The sequence below is a fragment of the Rousettus aegyptiacus genome, unplaced genomic scaffold, assembly GCF_014176215.1.
Source record: "Rousettus aegyptiacus isolate mRouAeg1 unplaced genomic scaffold, mRouAeg1.p scaffold_m13_p_2, whole genome shotgun sequence".
Classification (NCBI taxonomy): domain Eukaryota; kingdom Metazoa; phylum Chordata; class Mammalia; order Chiroptera; family Pteropodidae; genus Rousettus; species Rousettus aegyptiacus.
In genome coordinates this window covers 13,724,145-13,743,281 of record NW_023416295.1, presented here as the reverse complement: position 1 = coordinate 13,743,281, position 19,137 = coordinate 13,724,145, and the positions used below count along the sequence as shown (strand labels likewise).

Here is a 19,137-nt window from a genome sequence, read left to right as displayed (position 1 = left end):
GCATATGCATGATTTGGTCCCTGGGAAAAGGAAATCCAGGCCCAGCCAGGACAGGGAGCCTCCACCCTCATCACCCGTGCTCCCTGCCCCCATGTCTACCTCTCAAAAACTCAGAATCACCAGACCACACTCAGCCAGTTTATTAAAGGCAGGGAGCTTCATCGGGGGTCCAGAAGGGAGAAGCTGGGAGATGCCCCACCCTCCTCTCAGCTCCCCCATTCACCAACTACTCATCTACAGCCCAGCCTCCGGGATTCAGACCCTAGAGGCAGGGCTGGCGTCAGGCAGACTTCACTGTATAAATACTGAGGCCACAGCTTGAAACAGCAGCGTCGGGGAGGACAAGAAGACTGGGTTTGGAGCAGGAAGGGGTGGCTCCGAGGGCACCTCCCCCAGGGCCCGTCCTGAGCCTGAGGACACACAAAGCCAGAGAGAGGGGGCCGGTGGGCTACCCTGGAGTCTGGGGCTGTGGCCGGCCAGCCCTGTCTAGAGAGGCTGCCACATGGCTCCGGGTGGTTGGGGGAGAAGCGCCAGTAGGCCCGGGGTCCGGGGTGCAGGTTTGGGTCAGGTGCTGTTGCCCTGCTCCTGCTCAAAGAGCAGCATGGCGAGCTGGGTGCGGGAGCCCAGGCCCTCCAGTGCACTCTGGCGACAGCGATGGTACAGGTCCTCGCTGAGCCGCGCGCTGCAGGTCTGGGCCCGGTAGCGCTGCAGCAGCGCCGGCTCCACGGCCCGCAGCACGTGCAGGCCGGAGAAGCGCAGGAACAACTCATACACATCCAAGCTCTCCAGGAGCTCCTCCTCCTGCTCCGAGGCGGCCGCCAGCCGCCCGCGGGCTGCCACATAGTCGGAGTTGTAGAAGCAGGCCTCGCTGGCTGCCTGGCGGTCAAAGCGGCCAGTGTCTCGGCCCAGTTCAGGGGGCCCTGGGCCTTGTGGTGGGGCCACGACTGGGTGGAAAGCCTGGAAGTGCATGGGGAAGAAGGCCTGCCAGCCGGATATGGCATGCATGCGGCAGCGGTTCAGGAAGTCAGGCGTGAGCATGGTGTCTGGCCCGGCCAGCATGAACAGCGTGTCCAGCGGGTGCTTCTTGGAGAGCAGATCCATGAGGCGCAGCGGTGACGGGGCGGCTGTCTGCACACTGAGCCAGGGCACCCGGGCACCGGGGAAACGCCGCTCCAGCTCTGCCACATGGGCCTTGACAGGTGCAAAGACATCGGCATGGGCTGCCCGCTGGGCCTGTCGGGGCTCATACAGTAGCAGCAGGGTCAGGGCTGCTGCAGCATCACCGGGCTCCAGTGCTGCAGTGGCAAAGGCCTCCAGGAAGCCAGGGGCCAGGTCACGTTCGGCCGCAGCCAAAGGAAGTAACACAGTAAGACGCGAGGCCTCGGTGACATAGGGCACAGGCAAGATCTCCACACGGCTTAGTGGCCGCAGCAGCTGCACCCGGCGGGTGAGGGGCCGGCGGCCACCCTGGGGGGTCAGCGCCTCCAGCTGCAAGTCCAGTGTGTACTCCATACCCCGCGCAGGATCAAAGCGCCGGTAGCCGTTAACCAGCTGCTGTTTCTGGAGCCGCAGGGCTGGGTGGTACCGGCGGTTGAGCTCCTCTAAGGCTGCCCCCAGAATGTCGGCCACGTCAGCCCGGTCAGCCCCACGCAGCGGGCAGCGGGGCGAGCCATCAGCACAGGAGAAAGCATGATGCTCGGTGAAATAGTCCCAGCGCAGCACCTCAAAGCGGGAGGCTGGGCGGGAGGGAGCTGGAATGCCCACGGGCCAGGTGGCTGCCCGCTCCCCATCAGCAGCCAGACGGCTGGTGTTCTGGATCTCCCACTGGGTTGAAGAAACAGACCATGAGCAAGACATAGACTCCAGGGGCCAGAACAGAGCTGGGTGGGTAGTAGGTGCCACTCGGGATAGGTCCCCAGTCCCTGCCAACCTCTGCCCTCCCAGGGCTCCCCCACCTATCCTTTCCCTGGATGGAGGCAGCCTGAGAGTTAAAAGAAAGGGTTTCTGGAAAGGCTTTTCAGAAAAGACAGAGACAAACAGGGACTGGAGACAGCTGTATCCTGTGATTCTAGTGCTCATTTATTATTTCACTGGGATCTCTAAGACTTCTCAGGACTTGCCTCCCGACCTCCCAGCCCAGACCATACCTGTAGCTCCCGGATCTCCTGGTATGTGCGTTCTAGCTCAGCTCGGGCAAAAGCTTTATGCAGCTGGTACATGTGCACTGGGTCACGTACAGGGTGGGCTGTCAAGGCACTGCGGAAACGAGGGTCCCCCTCTTGCACGGGCTCCCCAGGGCTCAGCTCCAGATAGCTATAGTGTACTCCCTGGGGAGAGAAAGGGAAGGGGTCCATAATGGGAATAATGACAGGACAGCCTCCCTAACCTCACCTCGCAGTGTGTCTCATCTACTCATTCTATGACCTGTTGTAGACTTGGAGTCAGAATTCTGTGGGTTTGCATGCCTTGACCAGTCGTGAGCTTTCGTGACCTTGGGCAAGCCTCTACTAGCTCATTTATGAAATCGGCATGCATCCTATCTCAGAGCTGTCAGGGGGCTCAAATAAAATAATAGTCAACACTGAACAACTACTATGTGCAAAGGCCCCTTGTTTTTTATAATCCTCATAACAACCCTGAGCAATAATTATTTCCATTGGTATGCATGAGGAGACTGAAGGTCAGGAGATTCAGTAATTTACCCAAGGTCACAGGGATAGAAAAGGACGGAACTGGCATGGAAACTCAGGCCTATATCTCCACCCACCCACCCCTTTGCCTCTCAAAGGACGTGCACAAGCTCAGATAGGAGGCAACAGTGGGGTTGCTTCTTTTCCCACCTCGTGGTCGCCTGTGCAGCCCACTCCGGTAGCATCCAGGATGCAGCGGCCCAGCCACTCATCAGGACGCGCACTGACGATGTCGTTGCGGCAGCTTTCCAGGTGGGGGCGCAGCTGCTGAAGAAGTGTGCGCGACAGCAGCACCCCAAAGCCGCCGTGGCAGTAGCGGCCTGGGGCGGGCTCTCCACCGATGAAGTCCTGAGGCAGGCCCAGATAGAGGTGGGCAGCGGCTGCCAGGCTGAGGCGGCCAGCTAGGCGTGCCAGTCCGTGCGCCTCTGTGTAGGTGGCATCAGGCACTAGGAAGAACCAGTCAAAGTCGTCGCCGTGCTGCTCCAGCAGGTGGCGCAGTGCCAGGTGCAGGTGCCCAATGGGCCGCTCCTCACCCAGCGTCACCACAGTCATGCCTGGCGGTGCCCGGCGACCACGCGAGCCTGTCAGGAATACCACACGCTCTAGCCGGTGCCCCAGCGTGCGGTTCACGGCCACACCCAGCGTGGGCAACGTGGCCTGTGAGGTCAGCACAGCCACCAGCAGCCTCTGCCTGATGCCCAGCTCCGTGCTGATGTAGCGGGTCCTAGGGTAGGAGATCACACAAGATTATGAGACAATGGGGCAGGCAGGAGGCAGTGTACATGGACTCCTGCAGGTCGTGTCCCCTCTGGGCCTGTTTCCTCACCTACAACTAGATACGAATAACAGTCGGCCTTATCTACATAATGCTTTTGGGAGATGGCAATATTCATGTAAATATGAGACATATTATGGGTCTGATTCGCTGTTTCACTACTTAGTAGTTGTATCCTTGAGCAAGTTATTTAACACATCGCTCTGAGCCTCAGTAATCACATCTGAAAAATGGGGTTAATTGTTTCTACTTAAAGCACTTAGGCAAATGGTTGGCTCGTAGGTACTCTACGCATCATGTATATAGTACTAATTTCTATGTAAGTATGCCATGATACCACAAACACATCACACAAGTGATGTAATGAAATCTATGGCATAGCGGTGTATTCAGTGTGTTTGGGGGAGGGGCGAACTGGAGCTTAGGGGTTCCAGCAACTTACCTTCCATAACACAGAAAGTAAGTTGCAGAACTGGAATTTGAACTCAGTGTTACTTAGGAGAAATTATTTCAACTCATTGGCAGCGCCATTAATGGGATGGCTACATCACTCCTCCCCCACAAATCTCACCCTGAAATGTTCCACCCTGGAACAAGAGATACAGGTAAATCCTAGTTTTCTCTTTTCTCTTTCCCTTTCTGTATAAACCTACTCTACATCTCAATCATTTCTCTAAACGCGACAGCCCAGCCAGGGAACTAAGAGGCCCTTTAGGGGACCATGGGGTCGAGCCAGTTTTAGCATAGAGGAGGGCAAGTTCAGCCCAGGCCCGAAAGGAGCCCAGGGTGGGCTTCAGACGGCCCCGCAGCTCCGGGGAAAGCAGGGCCATCGGAAGTTATCAGGCTCCAAAGACTTCCTGGCCGGCCAGTCCCTTCCTTCCGGAGTCCCCGGTGGCCTCCCCAGCGTGCCTGTCGCGGCCAGTGCGCAGGAGGTGGGGCTGGCGGGGCCGATCCCTACCTGACGGCCTTTTTGGCGGCCTGGCCAGGCTGTGCAGGGCGGTAAGGCAAGACACGCGGCTCCCAGTTCTCTCCGGCGCCAGCGCCGGCCCCGGGCCTCTCGCGCTCGGCTCCGGGCTGCACTGAGTTGGGCCGGCGCGCGGCGTTGGTGTTGCCGCGCAGCGGCAGTTCAGAATCTCCGGGTTGGGGCGGCCCTGGGCCGCACGGCTCCTCCACCCAGGTGACGCTGAGCAGGCTCAGAGTGAAGCCCAGGGAGATGCCCACGGCCACGGGCCCGGCCGGCCGCAGCACAGACAGCAGCAGCGATGCCCGCATGGCGCCGGGACCGCGGGCCCCGGGCCGGGGAGCAGCCCCGGAGCAGCCAGAGGAGGCTCGGAGGGGGCGGGACCGGGGAGGGGGCGGATCCGGAGGGCCCGGGCCAAGCTAGCGGGCCCGCTCCCTCCCCGCCGAGCAGAGCCCGCGGCCCGACCCGAGTCCCCTGCGCCGCTCTCCAATTCCCCTCCGGCCGCCGCTCTGGACCGCTCTGGACCGCTCTGGGCCCCTGCTCTCGGCGCCGGAGTCTCCGCCGCTGCCACCGCTGTCCGACGTGTCACTGAGAGGGCCCCGCCCCCGGGGTGGGGTCTCGGGCTCCAGCTACCGGAGAGGGAGGAGAAGGGGGAGGTTAAAGGGAAGGACCCCCGGAAGTGCCCCCTCCTCAGTGCCGGAGAAGAAGACGCCGGGGGCGGAGTCCCCTACCTCCCCCCGGCGTGGTTGGTGCGTCCCGGGTGACGTCAGAAGCAGCCCGCCCCTGCCTGGATGGTGCGTCCTGAGTGACGTCAGGTGCTGAGACCGGAGCTGTCCATCAGCACCTAAGGCCGCGGGCGGCATCAGGGCATGGGGCCGCTGCTCTGGGGCAGCCCGAGCCCCTGCTCCTGCTCCTGCTCCTTTCCCTTCCCCAGGCCCAGCCCGAGTCTCCAGACGCCGCGGGACTGGAGTGCCAGCCGGTGTTGGAGGCGGAGTGGCGACGCCGCCACGAAGAGACAGGTCCCTCCGGCCCAGCAGCCCGCTTCCCCGCACGTCGGACTTCTCGGACCCCAGTCAGCTGAGGCCTCTGGTGCCCCGCAACCCCGACCCCTTCGGGCCCTGCATAACCTCTTTCGTTCAGAAGCTCAGGTCGCTTTTAGCCCAGGTAGATTTCGGACAATCCCGGATTTAACCGCCCACAGGCGAGTCTCCCGGCTGCCTCCTCACCGGCAGCCTCCTCACCGGCAGCACACTACCCTCATCCCCCCCGCCCAGTTCTCCTTTTAACTTCTTCATCCTGATCCCCTCTAGCCAAGCACTTCTGTTCTCTTTGTCTTTTTCCGCCCTCCACTTTAGGGATGTTCCCAGAGCTCCCTGATGTGGGCACCACTCCTTTGTCCACTGTGTCCTTGCCTAGTTCTCCCACTCCCATTCTTGCCTCATCCTGGTGGAGACCCAGGGCCCCTCCTTGACTCCAACTTCCTCTCCGTCAGGCTGACCTGGGAGGGTGACTCCCCTCCATTCCCAGCACTATGCCCGGCACTGTGGCGACACTGCGGTTTCAGCTGCTGCCCCCTGAGCCAGATGATGTCTTCTGGGGTGCACCCTGCGAACAGCCCCTGGAGCGCAAGTACCAGGCACTGCCGGCCCTCGTCTGCATCATGTGCTGTCTGTTTGGAGTCGTCTACTGCTTCTTTGGTGAGACCCCCATCTCATCCCTCACCTGGGCTCCCCATTGTTTCCCTAAGTTATTTTTCTTAGGCACCCCAAATCTTCTCCAGAACTTCACCACCACCACAAATAACTATATTTTCTTTCTTTCTTTCTTTCTTTCTTTCTTTCTTTCTTTCTTTCTTTCTTCCTTCCTTCCTTCCCACATTTTCATAGACCATTTGGACTCTAGATCCTAGAGAACACAGGTTTTTGAATTTGGCATGCTTTAATTTGAACCTGGTTCTGTACCTTACTAATTGTGATGCCTTGGGCACAACAACCTGCCTGAGCCTGTTTTCTTATCTGAAGAGTGGGAACAATGATATTTACCTCACATAGGGTTATTGTGAGAATAAGTAGGGACGCAATAAATAATAGCTATTGTGGTGAAGATGTGTTTCAGTCACTGTGCTAGGTAGGCACTGAAAACATTTAGCAGTGCGATTAAACGTGGTCCCTCACCACAGGGCATAGATGGGGAACAGACTTCTGAAACATTCACACCTGTGATACATGTTACAGTTGACCCTTGAACAACACTAGGGTTTGGGGTGCAGTTAAAAATCCACATATAACTTGTTCATCCTTGGCATTTTCAGATTCCCAACCATAGATCCAAAATACTGTTTTTGATATGCAGTTGGTTGAATCCATGGATGTGAAACCCAGGGATACAGAGGGATGACTGTTTATTTACTGAAAAAGAAATCTGTTTATAAGTAGACTCACAAAGTTCACATTTGTGTTGTTCAAGGGTCAACTGTAGAGTAGGCTACATGATAGTCACGCACATGGATGTCACCTAAAAGGCAGGGTCCAGTAATTATGGCCCCTGTGAACAGCTGAACAGGATGGGTACTACACATGGGAGTTCAGTTGAATGGGCAAGTGGGACCTGAAATCCAGCACATGCTCCACTTGCCAAACTCCAGCCCTTGGCACAAGGCTGCTTTACCTAGAAGAAGGCACATCTTTTTCTAATTTGCAGAAAGGTACCAGATGGTCTAGTGGAATAAGTGTCCAGTGATTCTACAGCAAGAGATACAGAACTTCAGAGAAGGGAGCTCTATGGGCTGGGGGCTCAAGACAAGCCTCCAGCAGGAGTATTATAAGCAACTAGAAGAAATGCAAAGGAGGCTTGGAGGTCTGAGTTCTATGCTGGGCAGAGGTGGGGTGAGACTTGTGCTCTGATGCCTCTACACCTCCCCCTGGAATGGCTGGGTGGTAGGCAGGCGTGGAAGCCAGGTGGTCCTTTCCTTCCACCCCCAAACTCTTGGCTGAACGATTGCAGAGTGGGCAAGAAGAAGTGCCCCTCTAAGGGTTCAGGACACATTCTGGGCCTCCATGGGATCTGTGTCACCTCCCTCCCTCCCCTATCCATATCCACTCCCTCTGCAGTTGCTCAGTGCATCCTGACATTCCCTCTTCTGGGCTTCCCTGGCACCCTACCCCTTTTGGATGTCCCTACTCCCTGTCTCTTAGACTCTGAGCCCTTGTGTATCCCCTACTCCTCTTTCTAACCCCAGAACCTCCTGGGTTCTGATGTTGCCCCTCAATCTGCATCTCCTCTTTGACCTTTCTCTTTGGCTCTTTCTGACCCCTTGATCTCCATCTTCCTAACTGTTCAGGATCTACAAGTCCCTCACTCTTCCAGGTACCCTTAATGGGTCCAAAGGCCCTATAACCTCCATTTCCCTGAAATTCCACAACTGCTATTTCACCCTATAATCCTCTTTGACTCCCTATGACCCTTTGTAAACCCTAGCGACCCCTGCCCAACCCCTAGTTATCTCATCACCTTTCATCCCTCTGACTCCATTTCTCCAACTCCCTGATCCCTAGGATCCCATTGCCTTAGTGTCCCTCCCCCACCGTGTCCTCAGTAATCCCATTTCTCTGGCCTCAATATTACCCTCTCTCTGAATGATTTAATACTCTCAATGATTCCACGTCTGTCAATCCCCCTGACCTGCAAAGACCTCATGTCCTGGAACCAGTCCCTAACAACCCTGCTTCCCCGTTCTCTTTGTAACCTGGTGTCATGTCTCTGAAGCCCTTAACCCACCCCCAAGACCCCATCTTTCTGAACCTATGTGACTTTTGTCTCTCAAATTCTTTCTGATTTCCAAATACCTCACCTCTCTGAACAATCCCTCCCCACAGACCCCAATGACTCTACTGCTGATCCCCATGATCCCAAAGACCCCAGTGCCCCTATCACTGATTCATTCTTGACTCCGGTGACCTACCTCTGACTCCTCTGACCCTCAAAGACCCAATACTCACCTCAATGACTGTCTATTTTCCAAATAACTCCCAATGACCTATCTCTCTGACCTACCTTGGCCCCATCGCTAGTTCCCTCAGCACCCCAATGACCCTCAAATCTCTGATCTTAGTGTCCTGCCCCTGGTTCCCCTGTAATTTCATGTCCTTGACCCCTCTGACCTCTTGCCTCTAGCTCAGGGACCTCACGTTGGCCCCTCACTAGCCCCTGTTCCCCTCCAGGTTACCGCTGCTTCAAGGCAGTGCTCTTCCTCACTGGGTTGCTGTTTGGCTCGGTGGTCATCTTCCTGCTGTGCTACCGAGAGAGGGTGCTGGAGACGCAGCTGAGTGCCGGCGCGAGCGCGGGCATCGCGCTGGGCATCGGTTTGCTGTGCGGGCTGGTGGCCATGCTGGTGCGCAGCGTGGGCCTCTTCCTGGTGGGGCTGCTGCTGGGACTGCTGCTCGCCGCCGCCGCCCTGCTGGGCTCTGCACCCTACTACCAGCCGGCCTCCGTGTGGGGCCCGCTGGGGCTGCTCCTGGGGGGTGGCCTGCTCTGCGCCCTGCTCACGCTGCGCTGGCCCCGCCCACTCACCACCCTGGCCACCGCCGTGACCGGTGCCGCGCTCATTGCCACCGCCGCTGACTACTTTGCTGAGCTGCTGCTGCTGGGACGCTATGCGATGGAGCGGCTGCGAGCCGCCCCCGTGCCCCCACTCTGCTGGCGAAGCTGGGCCCTGTTGGCACTTTGGCCTCTGCTCAGCCTGATGGGCGTTCTGGTGCAGTGGCGGGTGACAGCTGAGGGGGACTCCCACACGGAAGGTGAGACGGTACAAGCCAGGGTGGGCATGAGAGAATTGAGGTGGGGGAGGGGCTGAGTGATTGGGCAGTAGGGGAAGAAGCTGCACACACCAGCAGTGGGCGGCTTCAATGGGGTTGTTAGAGAGGTGACTCGCTCAGGGTGGGTGGGAAGATAGGGTCTCAGTGGCACCATTCATTCCACGACAATGTATGGAGCAGCAGCTCTGTGCGGAGCCCATTCCAGACACTGGGGATACAGCAGAGCAAACAGAAAAGGTCTCTACCCCTATAGGGTTACATTTGGGTTGGGGAAGACAGATAATAGACATGCAAAGATGATTCCAGTTATGTGGAGTGATATGAAAGAGAGATGTAGGGTAATATGAAAGAAAGACCGACCTATAGAGGCTATTACAGACAGGGTGCTCAAGGAAGGCCACATGGAAGAGGTGACATTTAAGCAGAGTGCTGAAGGATAAGGGGCCAGCCAGGCAAAGAGCTAGGGAAGAGGGAGCAGCAAGGGCAGAGGCCCGAGAAGGAACGGGCTTGGCTTGTTGAGGAAGTGTGGGCTGGACTGTGGTGGCCGAGGGATGCCCTCTGGGCCATGATGAGAACTCTGGATTTTATTAGAAGGGCAATGAGATACTGTTAGACACTTAAAGCAGGGAGGAGATGATCTAATTTAGCATTTGGAATGCTCGTTTTGGCGGCTGAGTGTAGAGAGCACTGGGGAAGGCAGGCGCGGAAGGGGACCCAGTGAGGGGGCAGCTGTGGTTGTCCAGTAGAGAGGTGATAAAGGCTGGTCTCGGCAAGCCACCCAGGGATCAGGGTCAGGAGAAGGATAACAGCTGGGGAGGGGATACTTTGGAAGTCTAGGAATCTTCCATAAAGACTTTTGGCGGGAAAGAACAATGGAAATCCCATTCGGGAGGTGTGAGACCAGGAAAGAAAAGGAGGGAGAGGTTCTAGACAAAGGGAATCTGGAAGCCTGGAGCCCCTGGGTAGGAAGGGAGGAGATGAGAGCCTCTGAGACCCTTCTCTGCCCGGCCCGTCACAGTGGTCATCAGCCGGCAGCGGCGGCGTGTGCAGTTGATGCGGATTCGGCAGCAGGAAGAGCGCAAGGAGAAGCGGCGCAAGAAGAGGCCCCCCCGGGCTCCCTCCAGAGGCCCCCGGGCTCCTCCAAGGCCTAGGCCCCCTGACCCTGCTTATCGGCGCAGGCCAGTGCCCATCAAACGCTTCAATGGAGATGTCCTCTCCCCGGTGAGTACCCTGAGCCCCTCCAGTCCAAATCGGGAAGCGGGGAATGTTGTAGAGTCTGTCCAGGTCAGGACTGGGCCTTCCCCAGGGTCTGGTCATTGTCTAGAGGATCTATTGCTTGTCCACAGTTTGTAACCCTTGCATCAGGAGCCTGTTGGCCTCAGGTCTGGGGTGGGGGAAAGGTGTCTGAGGATTAATTTTAATGAGGGATGGTACAGGGTAGGCTTTCAGGGCTGTGGACTGTGGTGTGGTGAGGTCCTCAGCCTTCATCAATCTCGGATGGCTCGGGCTTGTGAGGGTGCAGGGAGAGAATGTTTGCCCGAGGTGGCTCTCAGGGCAGGGGTCTGCAGCCATACTCATACCTGTGTTTACTCTCCCACAGAGCTATATCCAGAGCTTCCGGGATCGGCAGACAGGGAGCTCCCTGAGCTCCTTCATGGCCTCGCCCACAGACACGGACTATGAATATGGGTCCCAGGGACCACTGACAGCCTGCTCAGGGCCCCCTGTGCGGGTATAGCAGTATAGCTGCTCCTGCCTGCCTGGACTCTGCAGTCAACAGCTCTGTCAGCTTGGGGAGGCCTTCCGGGCCACCACCCAGTCTGCCTGTGGGTGTTCCTCCCCCACCCTGGAGAAGACTGTCCTGGCTGCTAGAAGGGAGGACCTGTCTCAGGCTAAGCCTGGCCTGAGAGAAAGCCCCCTCCCCAGCTCCCAAGGGGCTCCTGAGGAATGTGGGGTGTGAGCCCCATTGGGGTGTGCTCAGGGTTGTGAGTGTGTCACCTGTGTGTGTGTGTGTGTGCGCGTGGAAGGGTGGGCTTAGAGGGGACAATGGGACACTTGCCTTAGATTTCTGATGGGTAGGGCTTCTGCAAGGTTGGCCCCACCTCCTCCCCCACTGCTGGGGTTCCATGGGCCACTCTCCTGCATGTCTAAGTGGAGGAGGTCTGCCTTCTTCCCCCATTGCTCTGCCTCTCAACCAGACTCATCTAAGGCTCCTTGTCCTTGTCCATGGGGCAAACTGCAGCACCCCTCACCCTGGTCCCCTGTCCTCTGCAAAGCCAGCAGCGTGAGGGCAGTGGCAGAGGATGGGGTTAGGGGCGCTGTTCCGGGGTGGATTGGGGAGGGGAGCTGGGAGGAGTGGACTTAAATGCATGGTGCATGTCTGGTGTCTGTCATGCCATCCTGGACACCTCATGCTTCTGTCTCCCCCCACCCCACCCTGTTTTACATCTTTTATAAATGTGCCAAACTGTGTGGCTTCTGCCAGGAATGGTGGTCTTCAGTAGCTGGCACTTCCACGGGCCAAGTTAGAAGCACTGTCGCTCTTGGTCTCCTGTGTCACTCACTACACAGGGGCTCCAGGCAAGTCCTGCCTTCCTGCGCCACACAGAGAGCCGGGGAGAGGGGCTGCAGCACTTTTATTGTTTCCCAGCATCTCTGGTTCCCCCGTGCCCCCGCCCCTGCCCAGGATAAAGACACGAGCCTTCCAAGTTGTCCGAGGGCACCCGCCTGGCCTGGTTCGGTCCTCCTAGCTACCTGCAGAGGAATGACTCCGCGTGGGGCAGGGGAGAGAATGGGTACCACCTTCCTCCCCTGGCAGAGCCTGAGTACCCACACAGGAGCAGGGCCCGCACCCTCTGCCTCACCCTTTCTGGGCCTTTGTTGGGGTTATCTGGGGAGCGGGAGAGTGGGAGTCGGGTAGGAGTGGAGCAAGGCATCTGAAGGGAACTCAGAAATTCGAGTGGAAGGCGGGGCATCTCCTTTATGAAAGAGGAAAGAAATGAGACTAGCTCCGGAGCCCTCTGCACAGGCTAATGTTGAACTCACTGAGATGGGCAGAAGAAGCCAGCTGGGCAGAGGGCGAGAGGGAAGTGAGGAGTAGTTGGGACAGGAAGGGGCGTAGAAAAGTGGCAACGGCTGCCCTAAACCAAGTGGTTCCTGTTGAGAACACAGCTCCGTCCTCTCCTCAGCCTAGGTGATATCTGCGGCCTACCTACTCCCTACCTTCAACACATCCCAGAACCAACTTGCTATCCCTTGTCCTGGAAAACCTTCAGGTAGGTGCGTCTCAGCCCACCCACCTGCTCTTAGGCGACCCCTCCTGCCTGGCCAGCTGGCCTGCCACTCTAACCTCTGCCCAGTAGGCTTCACTCACCCTCTACCAGCAGCTGTGTGTGCGCGCTGTCCTGGCCGGCCTGGCAGCAGTAGGCGCCCTGGTCCTCAGGTCGCACGTCATGGATGACCAGGCTGTGGGTGGGGCCATGGCTGCGCAGCTCATACTTGTCTCCCGGGCACAGCTTGACCCCCTCCCGCAACCAGCACACGTGGCCCCCCGAGCGGGACACAGTCACCTCCAGCACGGCCCGGCGGCCGGCTAGGACCGTCTTCTCCCGAGGCGGGCGGCGGCACATCTGGAGAGGCAGTGCTGGGGGTGGAGAACGAGGGCTTAAGTTAATAGGGACACGCGGGGCCCCCAGGAGGAGAAATGCATCTTCCCTGCCCCTGCAGCCTCGACTCCTGGTCTCGGATCTCTATGCTACCAGCCCGTTCCTCCGTACCCCCAATCCAAAGTCTCCTCCTCCTCATCTCCTCAGGAAATGCACTGCCCTCTGTGACCTGCCCCAGGAGAGCCCCTTGAGGAAGGGAGGTGGGGGATGCAGCGTTCCTAGGGCCAAGCCGCTAGCCTGCCAGTCCCAGGGAAGGTGATGCCCACTCCTGGGGGTCCCCCCGCAGTTGCTCACCCTCCACCTCCAGCTCAGCCACGGACTGGGCGGGTCCCGCCTGGAAGTGGACCTCACCGGCTTCCTCTGTGCGCAGCTCGCTCAGCACCAGAATATGTTTCTTCCCTGAGGGGGGGCGGGTGCGCTAGCGAGGCCAGAGCTTCCTCTGGGGAAGGTTCGGGGATGAGGGTAGGGCCGGAGTAGATCCCTGGGTCGGTTCGGACCCGATAAATGCGCTGGGGTGGGCAGAACTGGGATGCGAAGGTGGAAGAGGAGCGGGCCAGGACCGAGGGCTCAGCACTGGGGGCCGCGGAAAAACAGGGAAGAGGCTCGTTGGGCCGTGGGGCGGGGCCCATTCTAGTAGGAGGCGGGGCCTATCTTAGTGGGGTGGGGTCTCTGTGAGCCGGGGGCGGGGCAGCGGGGAGCCAGAGTGGATGGAGTCTGCCAGACCTTCCTGCCGGATGCGTACGCGGCCTCCGGGTCTCAGTGGGCGGCCTCCGAGCTTCCAGCTCCCGGTGATCTCGACCTCTGACACGGTGCACTCGAACGTGGCGCCGTCGCCTTCGCGGGCGCGCACCGACTGGAGCTCGGAGAGCACAGACACCACGCGCTCTGGGGCGGAGTCGGGGGCGTGAGGCGGGGCGGGGCGGAGGCAGCAGACCACGCCCACGCCTCGCCCCTCTCCCAGGCAGCTCCGGAGTCGATCCGTGGGGAAGACGGGTGTGCAGTCCCCGAGTTCACAGCAGTGGCCCCCCGCAGTAGTGCCCCGTACCCACCGCGCACTGTCAGGCGCACGGGTCCGGCACGAGCAGTCCCCACCGCGCAGCTGTAGTTCCCGGCGTCCAAGGGGCTGCAGCGCCGCAGCTGGAGAAGGCGCCGCGTGCCGAGGGCCTGGAGCCTGAGCCGAGGGCTGGGGATGAGCCGGCGCCCGTCCTAAGCGGCGGGGGTGGCAGAGAGTTGGGGTGAATTCGGCTGTGCACCGGCGACCGCAGCTCACGCAGGCAGCGGCGCCCTCTGTTGATGTCAAGCGATTTCTAGGCGCCGTGATGCTTGTCTGTGTCCCCCAGCTGGGGTCGGGCCGTCCTGCTCCTGCGGGCTGTGCTAGGAGCCTCACTGGGAAGATGTCACCGTTTAGGGACGTTAAAGCTGAGAAGGGGCGCCGCAGGCATGGGAAGCCCAGATTCATGTACCCATAGCACTGGCCATGAGCTTGGATTTTGGAATTAGGCAAACCTGGGTTCAAATATGGGCCCCACCCCTTTTGTCTGGCCCTAGGCAATTCTCACCCCGTAGAGCCTCAGTCTCCTTATAGCTAACACGGAGATAACAAGATTTACCTCGAACGGTTGCTGTAACGATTAAAGGATTAAATGTAAATCTGAGTACAGTGCCGGGAACATCTGCTCAGTGAGTATTAGTTGTTTTGTTATTATTATTAGCATTATTATTATGGTGCCAAAGTGGTCGGGAATGGGGCTGGGCTCTGACCTTCTCCCAGGTGACATCAGCCAAGGCCTGGGAAAGCTCGCACTCGAACGTAGCTGTGTCGCCCTCGGTCACCTCAAGGTCCTGTGGCCCTTGCACAATGGTCACTGGGGCCTCTGGGAATGGGAAGAGGAAGACAGTGCAGAGAGAGCAGGGCTAAGGGCGGGATGGGGACCCGGCTCACAGGGACAGAGAGAACACACGTGGGCACCAGGCATTAGTGGTGGACACGTTCTGACAAGGCGAGTAGTGGAAGCCACTAGTGAGTGGGGGACGTGCTGGGATAAGTGGTCAATGGGGGGTGCTGGCCAGTGGAGGACACAGTGGGGTTACAGAGGTCATTGAGGCAGGAGTAGCCAGCTGGCAGGAACCCTTTAAGGTGGTCAGTGGGGGACATGCTGGTGCTGGAGGGGCATGGTGGGAAACCGGAGCAGAGATGCCAGTGGAGTCACCCGCAGACAGGCACGGTCAGTGGATGCCACACTTGGCTCGAATGAACAAGAGACACTGGACAGTGGGGGACACAGTGGATTCAGGGGAGCAATGGGGGGAGGCTCTAAGCAGGTGTCGCCAGTGGGGAATACACGAGGCTAGAAGCAAAAATGGGGGACACCGAAGCAAAGTTGCTAGTGGAGTCACCCTTAGGCACAAACGGTGGGTCACAGGGACTTGGGTGGTCAGAAGGGCACACTCGGGCAGGCAGAGAAGGACACAGCAGGCAGGCACGGTCAGTGAGGCCACACTCAGAGCGGTCAGTGGGGCCATGGTCAGGCAGGCAGACAACAGGGACCACGCTGGCACAGGCATGCTCAGCTCACAGTGGCACAGTCAGTCAGTGGGTCACAGGGACTGGAGGGTCAGGGGAGCCACGCTCAGGCAGGGCGGTCACTGGGGCCACCCAGGGCCAAACATTCAGGGAACTCACACACTCACTGGCAGAGAGGTCAGTGAGGGGCACACTGGGACAGGCGTGGTCAGTGGGAGCCACACAGGTAGTGGGATCAGTAGAGTCACACGCGGGCTGTTCAGCAGGTGGGCAGCGGTCCCAGAGGCCGCACCTCTCACAGTGAGTCTGGCTGCACAGCGCAGGGAGTCCGTAGTGAAGGAGATGCAGCCTGAGTCGGCCAGGCCCAAGCCGCTGAGTACCAGGTGGTGAGTGTGGCCCTCTGCATGAATGTGGCACCGGGGCCCTGGGTGCAGCCGGACTCCACCCCGGGCCCATTCCCCAGTCACGCCATCCTGGGACAGCTCCAGTTGGAAGGGGGCGCTGCCCCCCTCGATGACGGTCACATCCTTCAGAGGCTGCAGCACCCTTAGCTGCCTTGCTGGAGGGGGGAGATGGGGAGAGAGGAAGGATGAGGCTTCCAGCTCTGAGCACAGGTTGAGGTGGGCTCATGCTTCTCTTGGCCTTACCTGCACCACCCCTAACACCCGACCTCGTAAGGACCTATTAAACAAAACTCAGAACCAGGGTGCAGGAAGAAGGGAGCACAGCTCACCAGATTTGGGGGGAGAGAAGCGGTCATTGGGGTTAGAAGAGGGGGCACACGAAGGAACGAGATGTGGTTAGAGAACTGAGGAGTCTGGGTGGGGGATGCTGTGATGCTGGAAGGATTTGGAGTCAGGCAAGCCAGCACTGGACCCTAGCTCTGCCATATAGTTTGTGAGCTGTGTGACTTTTTGCAAACTGCTTGACCTCTCTGGGCCTTAGTTTCCCTAATTGTACAAGGTGACTAGCATGGAGACACACGGGTTTATGATGATTAGATGAGTGAAATAAATTAGAAGAGACTATGTAACACCAACAAGAACCATTTACCCAGCTCTGTGTGGGCATTTTTCATGTTATCTTAATGTTCCCAAAGACGCCTGAAGTGAGGATCAGTCCCATTTTTAAGAAGGTTTGGCTCAGAGAGGTTAAATAATTTGCATGAGTCACACGGTTAATGGAGGGCTCCAGCGTGGGGGTGGGGTGCTATTTGCCAGCCATCTCTGCTTCTGAAATGGGCCCATGTATCCTGGGGCGTGCGACTAAAGGATAAACACTGCAAATCCTTCCGGAGTATAATATTTATGTTTATACCAAAGCCAACTAGGACGTATGAAATAGAATACAAAATCCACATGGACTTCTGAGTGAATAGAAAACATTAGAAAAAGAAAAATTCTGCTTTGGGCAGGCCGCTTCAGGTCACACTCCTGGAGGTCACCCAGGACTGACTCGCCTCACCAGTGAGAGGCACTTTGGTGGGTGTCTGAGGGGCCCTGGGCCAGCCCAGAAAGGCTGTGCCACGGGGCAGGCGACATGTTAAGAGAGGATGGGACACTCACGCCTTACACTGAGCCTGGCCAATGTTCGGTCATGGTGGCTCTCGCAGCCGTAGGTGCCCTGGTCAGCCAGTACGACACCGCGGATGAAGAGACGGTAGACGTGGCCATCCTGGGCCATGGACAGGCGAGAGTCGTGGGGTAGGGGCTCCCCACCTCGCACCCAGCGCACAGCCCCTGCCGCACCCACTCGGCCTGTCTCCACTTCGAAGCACACGTCCTGGCCTTCTTCCACGCGCATATCCTGCAGCCGCCGAAGGAACAGCAACTCCATTTCTGGGGAGGAAGGGAGATGGTTATCGTGGAGCCTGGAGGCTGACCCCCTGATCCTTCTCACAGGTCTGTCCCTGGACACAAGGGCGGAGCTGCTAGCGCTGGGACTGGGAGAATAGATCCAGGGAGCAAGACCGTTTCTTCCCCACCAGGACCAAACCTCGAACGTGGAGCCGGGCACTTGTGGCTGTGCCCCCTGCTCGGGCAGTCACGGTCCCCGCGTCCTCGAGCCGGCAATCTCGTACAGTCAACGTTCGGCTTGAGCCATTCTGGGCCATCTCTAGCTGGGGCCCTGGCGTGACAACGGCCCCATTGCGCAGCCAGGTGACATCGGCGTCTGGAGGGGAGACTTCACACCGGAACGTGGCATCGTCGCCCTCATGGACAGTTAGTGGTGTCAGCTCTGAGACCAGCTTCACCAGTGGTGGTTCTGGTGGGAGGCAGTCAGGCGGTGAGGTCGGCCGGGTCTTTCCCCATCCCTCCCATTCACCCCCTCAGAGGGTACAGGCCCTCGCCCCCCGTTATTTAACAGACCTTTTTTTGAGGCCTACTGTATGTCAGCCACAGGGGTGTCCCAAAGGGTTAGATGCCAACTCCCTGCCACTCTCGGCCAGCTTCTCTAAATGCTGGCCTGGCACCCGCCTCTCTGACTCCCTAATAATAATAAGTCATTTATTATGGACCCTACCGATCCCATTTAACTGTCACAATGGCCCTATGAGATAAGCACTGTGCCCACACTTCAGAACTGGGGCTCAGAGAAGTTCGGCTACTACTTGCAGTGTCACAGGACTATTGGGGAGCAGAATCCAGATCGGAACCTGGGCGGGTCACTCGGGGGGCCCTGCTTTTAACCACTGTGCTGTGCCTCCTCTTATTCGAGGGTTCCAGGACAAGGGGGACCTGTGGCCCCAGCAAAGGGACAGTTATGCATGAATTAGCTGGAGCCAGAGGCAGCCAGATGGGGTGTGGACTTAGGGGGCTCCAGAACGGTGTGTGGGGTGGGGTATGGACCTTGGGGGACCAGGGGCCAAAGAGTGTGAGGGGTGCACTGTTACCTTCCACGCTGACGAGGAAGACGCGGCTGTCCTGGGGTGCGTCGCACAGGTACTCCCCAGCGTCCCTGCTCCGTGCCCCCCGCACCCGCAGCACCTGCCTCGCCCCGGCCTGCTCCAGCTGCACCCGCCCCTGGCTCACCAGTCGCTCCCCATCCTTGTACCAGCGCACAGCGGCCCCCGGCCCGGAGAGGTGCACCACCAGCTCTAGGTCCCCACCTGGGGTGCTGCGCACCCTCGTCTGGGCCACCTCGGGGGCCACCACCCGCACGGGGGACTCTGTGGGGGCAGAGCCGGGGGTCACTGGGAGGAAGCGGCTCGAGGGCTAGAAGGAGGGCAGTGGGAGGCAAGACGGGGAAAGGCATTGAGAGAGGTGGGACAAGGAGAGGACGGGCGTGCTTGAGAAGCAGGGAGACTCGGGTTTGGGGTGCGACTCTCAGGCTTCCTGCCCAGGCCGTACTCACCAGCCACTTGGACAGTGAAGCTGAAGCTGGGGGCTCCCGGAGACCCCTCACACTGACAGGCGTAGTGGCCCGCATGGGCTGCCTCTGCAGCCTGGATGCAGAGGATGCGGCGGGGGCCCTCGGCGCGCAGCTCCAAGCCCTCGCCCTCCTGCACCGGCCTCCCATTGTGGCTCCAGAAGACAGGGGCACCAGCCCGCGACAGTTCACAGCTCAGCACCACTGGCTCCCCAGGGGCCACACAGAGTGGGCCGGGGGCTGCCTCTGGGGCAAGGAACTGGACTGGGGGCTCTGGACAGAGAGAGGAGAAGAGCAGCTCAGGCTTGCTCCCACCTCCCCCACCCAGGCTTGCCAGGA

At 58.9% G+C, this 19,137-nt stretch overlaps 3 protein-coding genes across 10 annotated transcripts in view; 1 reads left to right on the top strand and 2 right to left on the bottom strand.

The window, feature by feature from the left end:
- Positions 1 to 116: 116 nt before the first annotated feature.
- On the bottom strand, positions 117 to 5,012 carry CHPF (chondroitin polymerizing factor). The gene is made up of 4 exons (XM_016156796.2): positions 4,424 to 5,012; positions 2,841 to 3,414; positions 2,148 to 2,327; positions 117 to 1,824 (listed from the first exon to the last, which is right to left on the bottom strand). Exons 1-4 carry the CDS (start codon positions 4,735 to 4,737, stop codon positions 565 to 567), a joined length of 2,328 nt encoding a protein of 775 aa, XP_016012282.2. The 5' UTR covers positions 4,738 to 5,012; the 3' UTR covers positions 117 to 564.
- The window catches only part of OBSL1 (obscurin like cytoskeletal adaptor 1), a 26,488-nt gene continuing 12,321 nt past the window's right edge, over positions 4,971 to 19,137 (bottom strand). Inside the window, exons 11-21 of one of the 8 annotated variants that reach the window (XM_036236734.1) lie at positions 18,784 to 19,071; positions 18,323 to 18,598; positions 17,425 to 17,694; positions 16,995 to 17,267; positions 15,722 to 15,988; positions 14,667 to 14,779; positions 13,955 to 14,111; positions 13,629 to 13,790; positions 13,200 to 13,304; positions 12,614 to 12,883; positions 4,971 to 5,055 (exon numbers count right to left, since the gene is read on the bottom strand). In XM_036236734.1, coding sequence (XP_036092627.1) covers positions 5,012 to 5,055; positions 12,614 to 12,883; positions 13,200 to 13,304; positions 13,629 to 13,790; positions 13,955 to 14,111; positions 14,667 to 14,779; positions 15,722 to 15,988; positions 16,995 to 17,267; positions 17,425 to 17,694; positions 18,323 to 18,598; positions 18,784 to 19,071 — 2,225 coding nt within the window. In that variant the 3' untranslated portion in view covers positions 4,971 to 5,011. Of the gene's footprint in view, positions 5,056 to 11,859; positions 12,884 to 13,199; positions 13,479 to 13,628; positions 13,791 to 13,954; positions 14,112 to 14,641; positions 14,780 to 15,588; positions 15,989 to 16,994; positions 17,268 to 17,424; positions 17,695 to 18,322; positions 18,599 to 18,783; positions 19,072 to 19,137 lie in introns of those variants that run through there. The other 7 variants (XM_016156789.2, XM_036236735.1, XM_036236736.1 and 4 more) reach the window with 7 other exon arrangements.
- TMEM198 (transmembrane protein 198) lies at positions 5,232 to 11,728 on the top strand. The gene is made up of 5 exons (XM_016156798.2): positions 5,232 to 5,590; positions 5,919 to 6,123; positions 8,647 to 9,222; positions 10,259 to 10,461; positions 10,841 to 11,728. Exons 2-5 carry the CDS (start codon positions 5,958 to 5,960, stop codon positions 10,976 to 10,978), a joined length of 1,083 nt encoding a protein of 360 aa, XP_016012284.1. The 5' UTR covers positions 5,232 to 5,590; positions 5,919 to 5,957; the 3' UTR covers positions 10,979 to 11,728.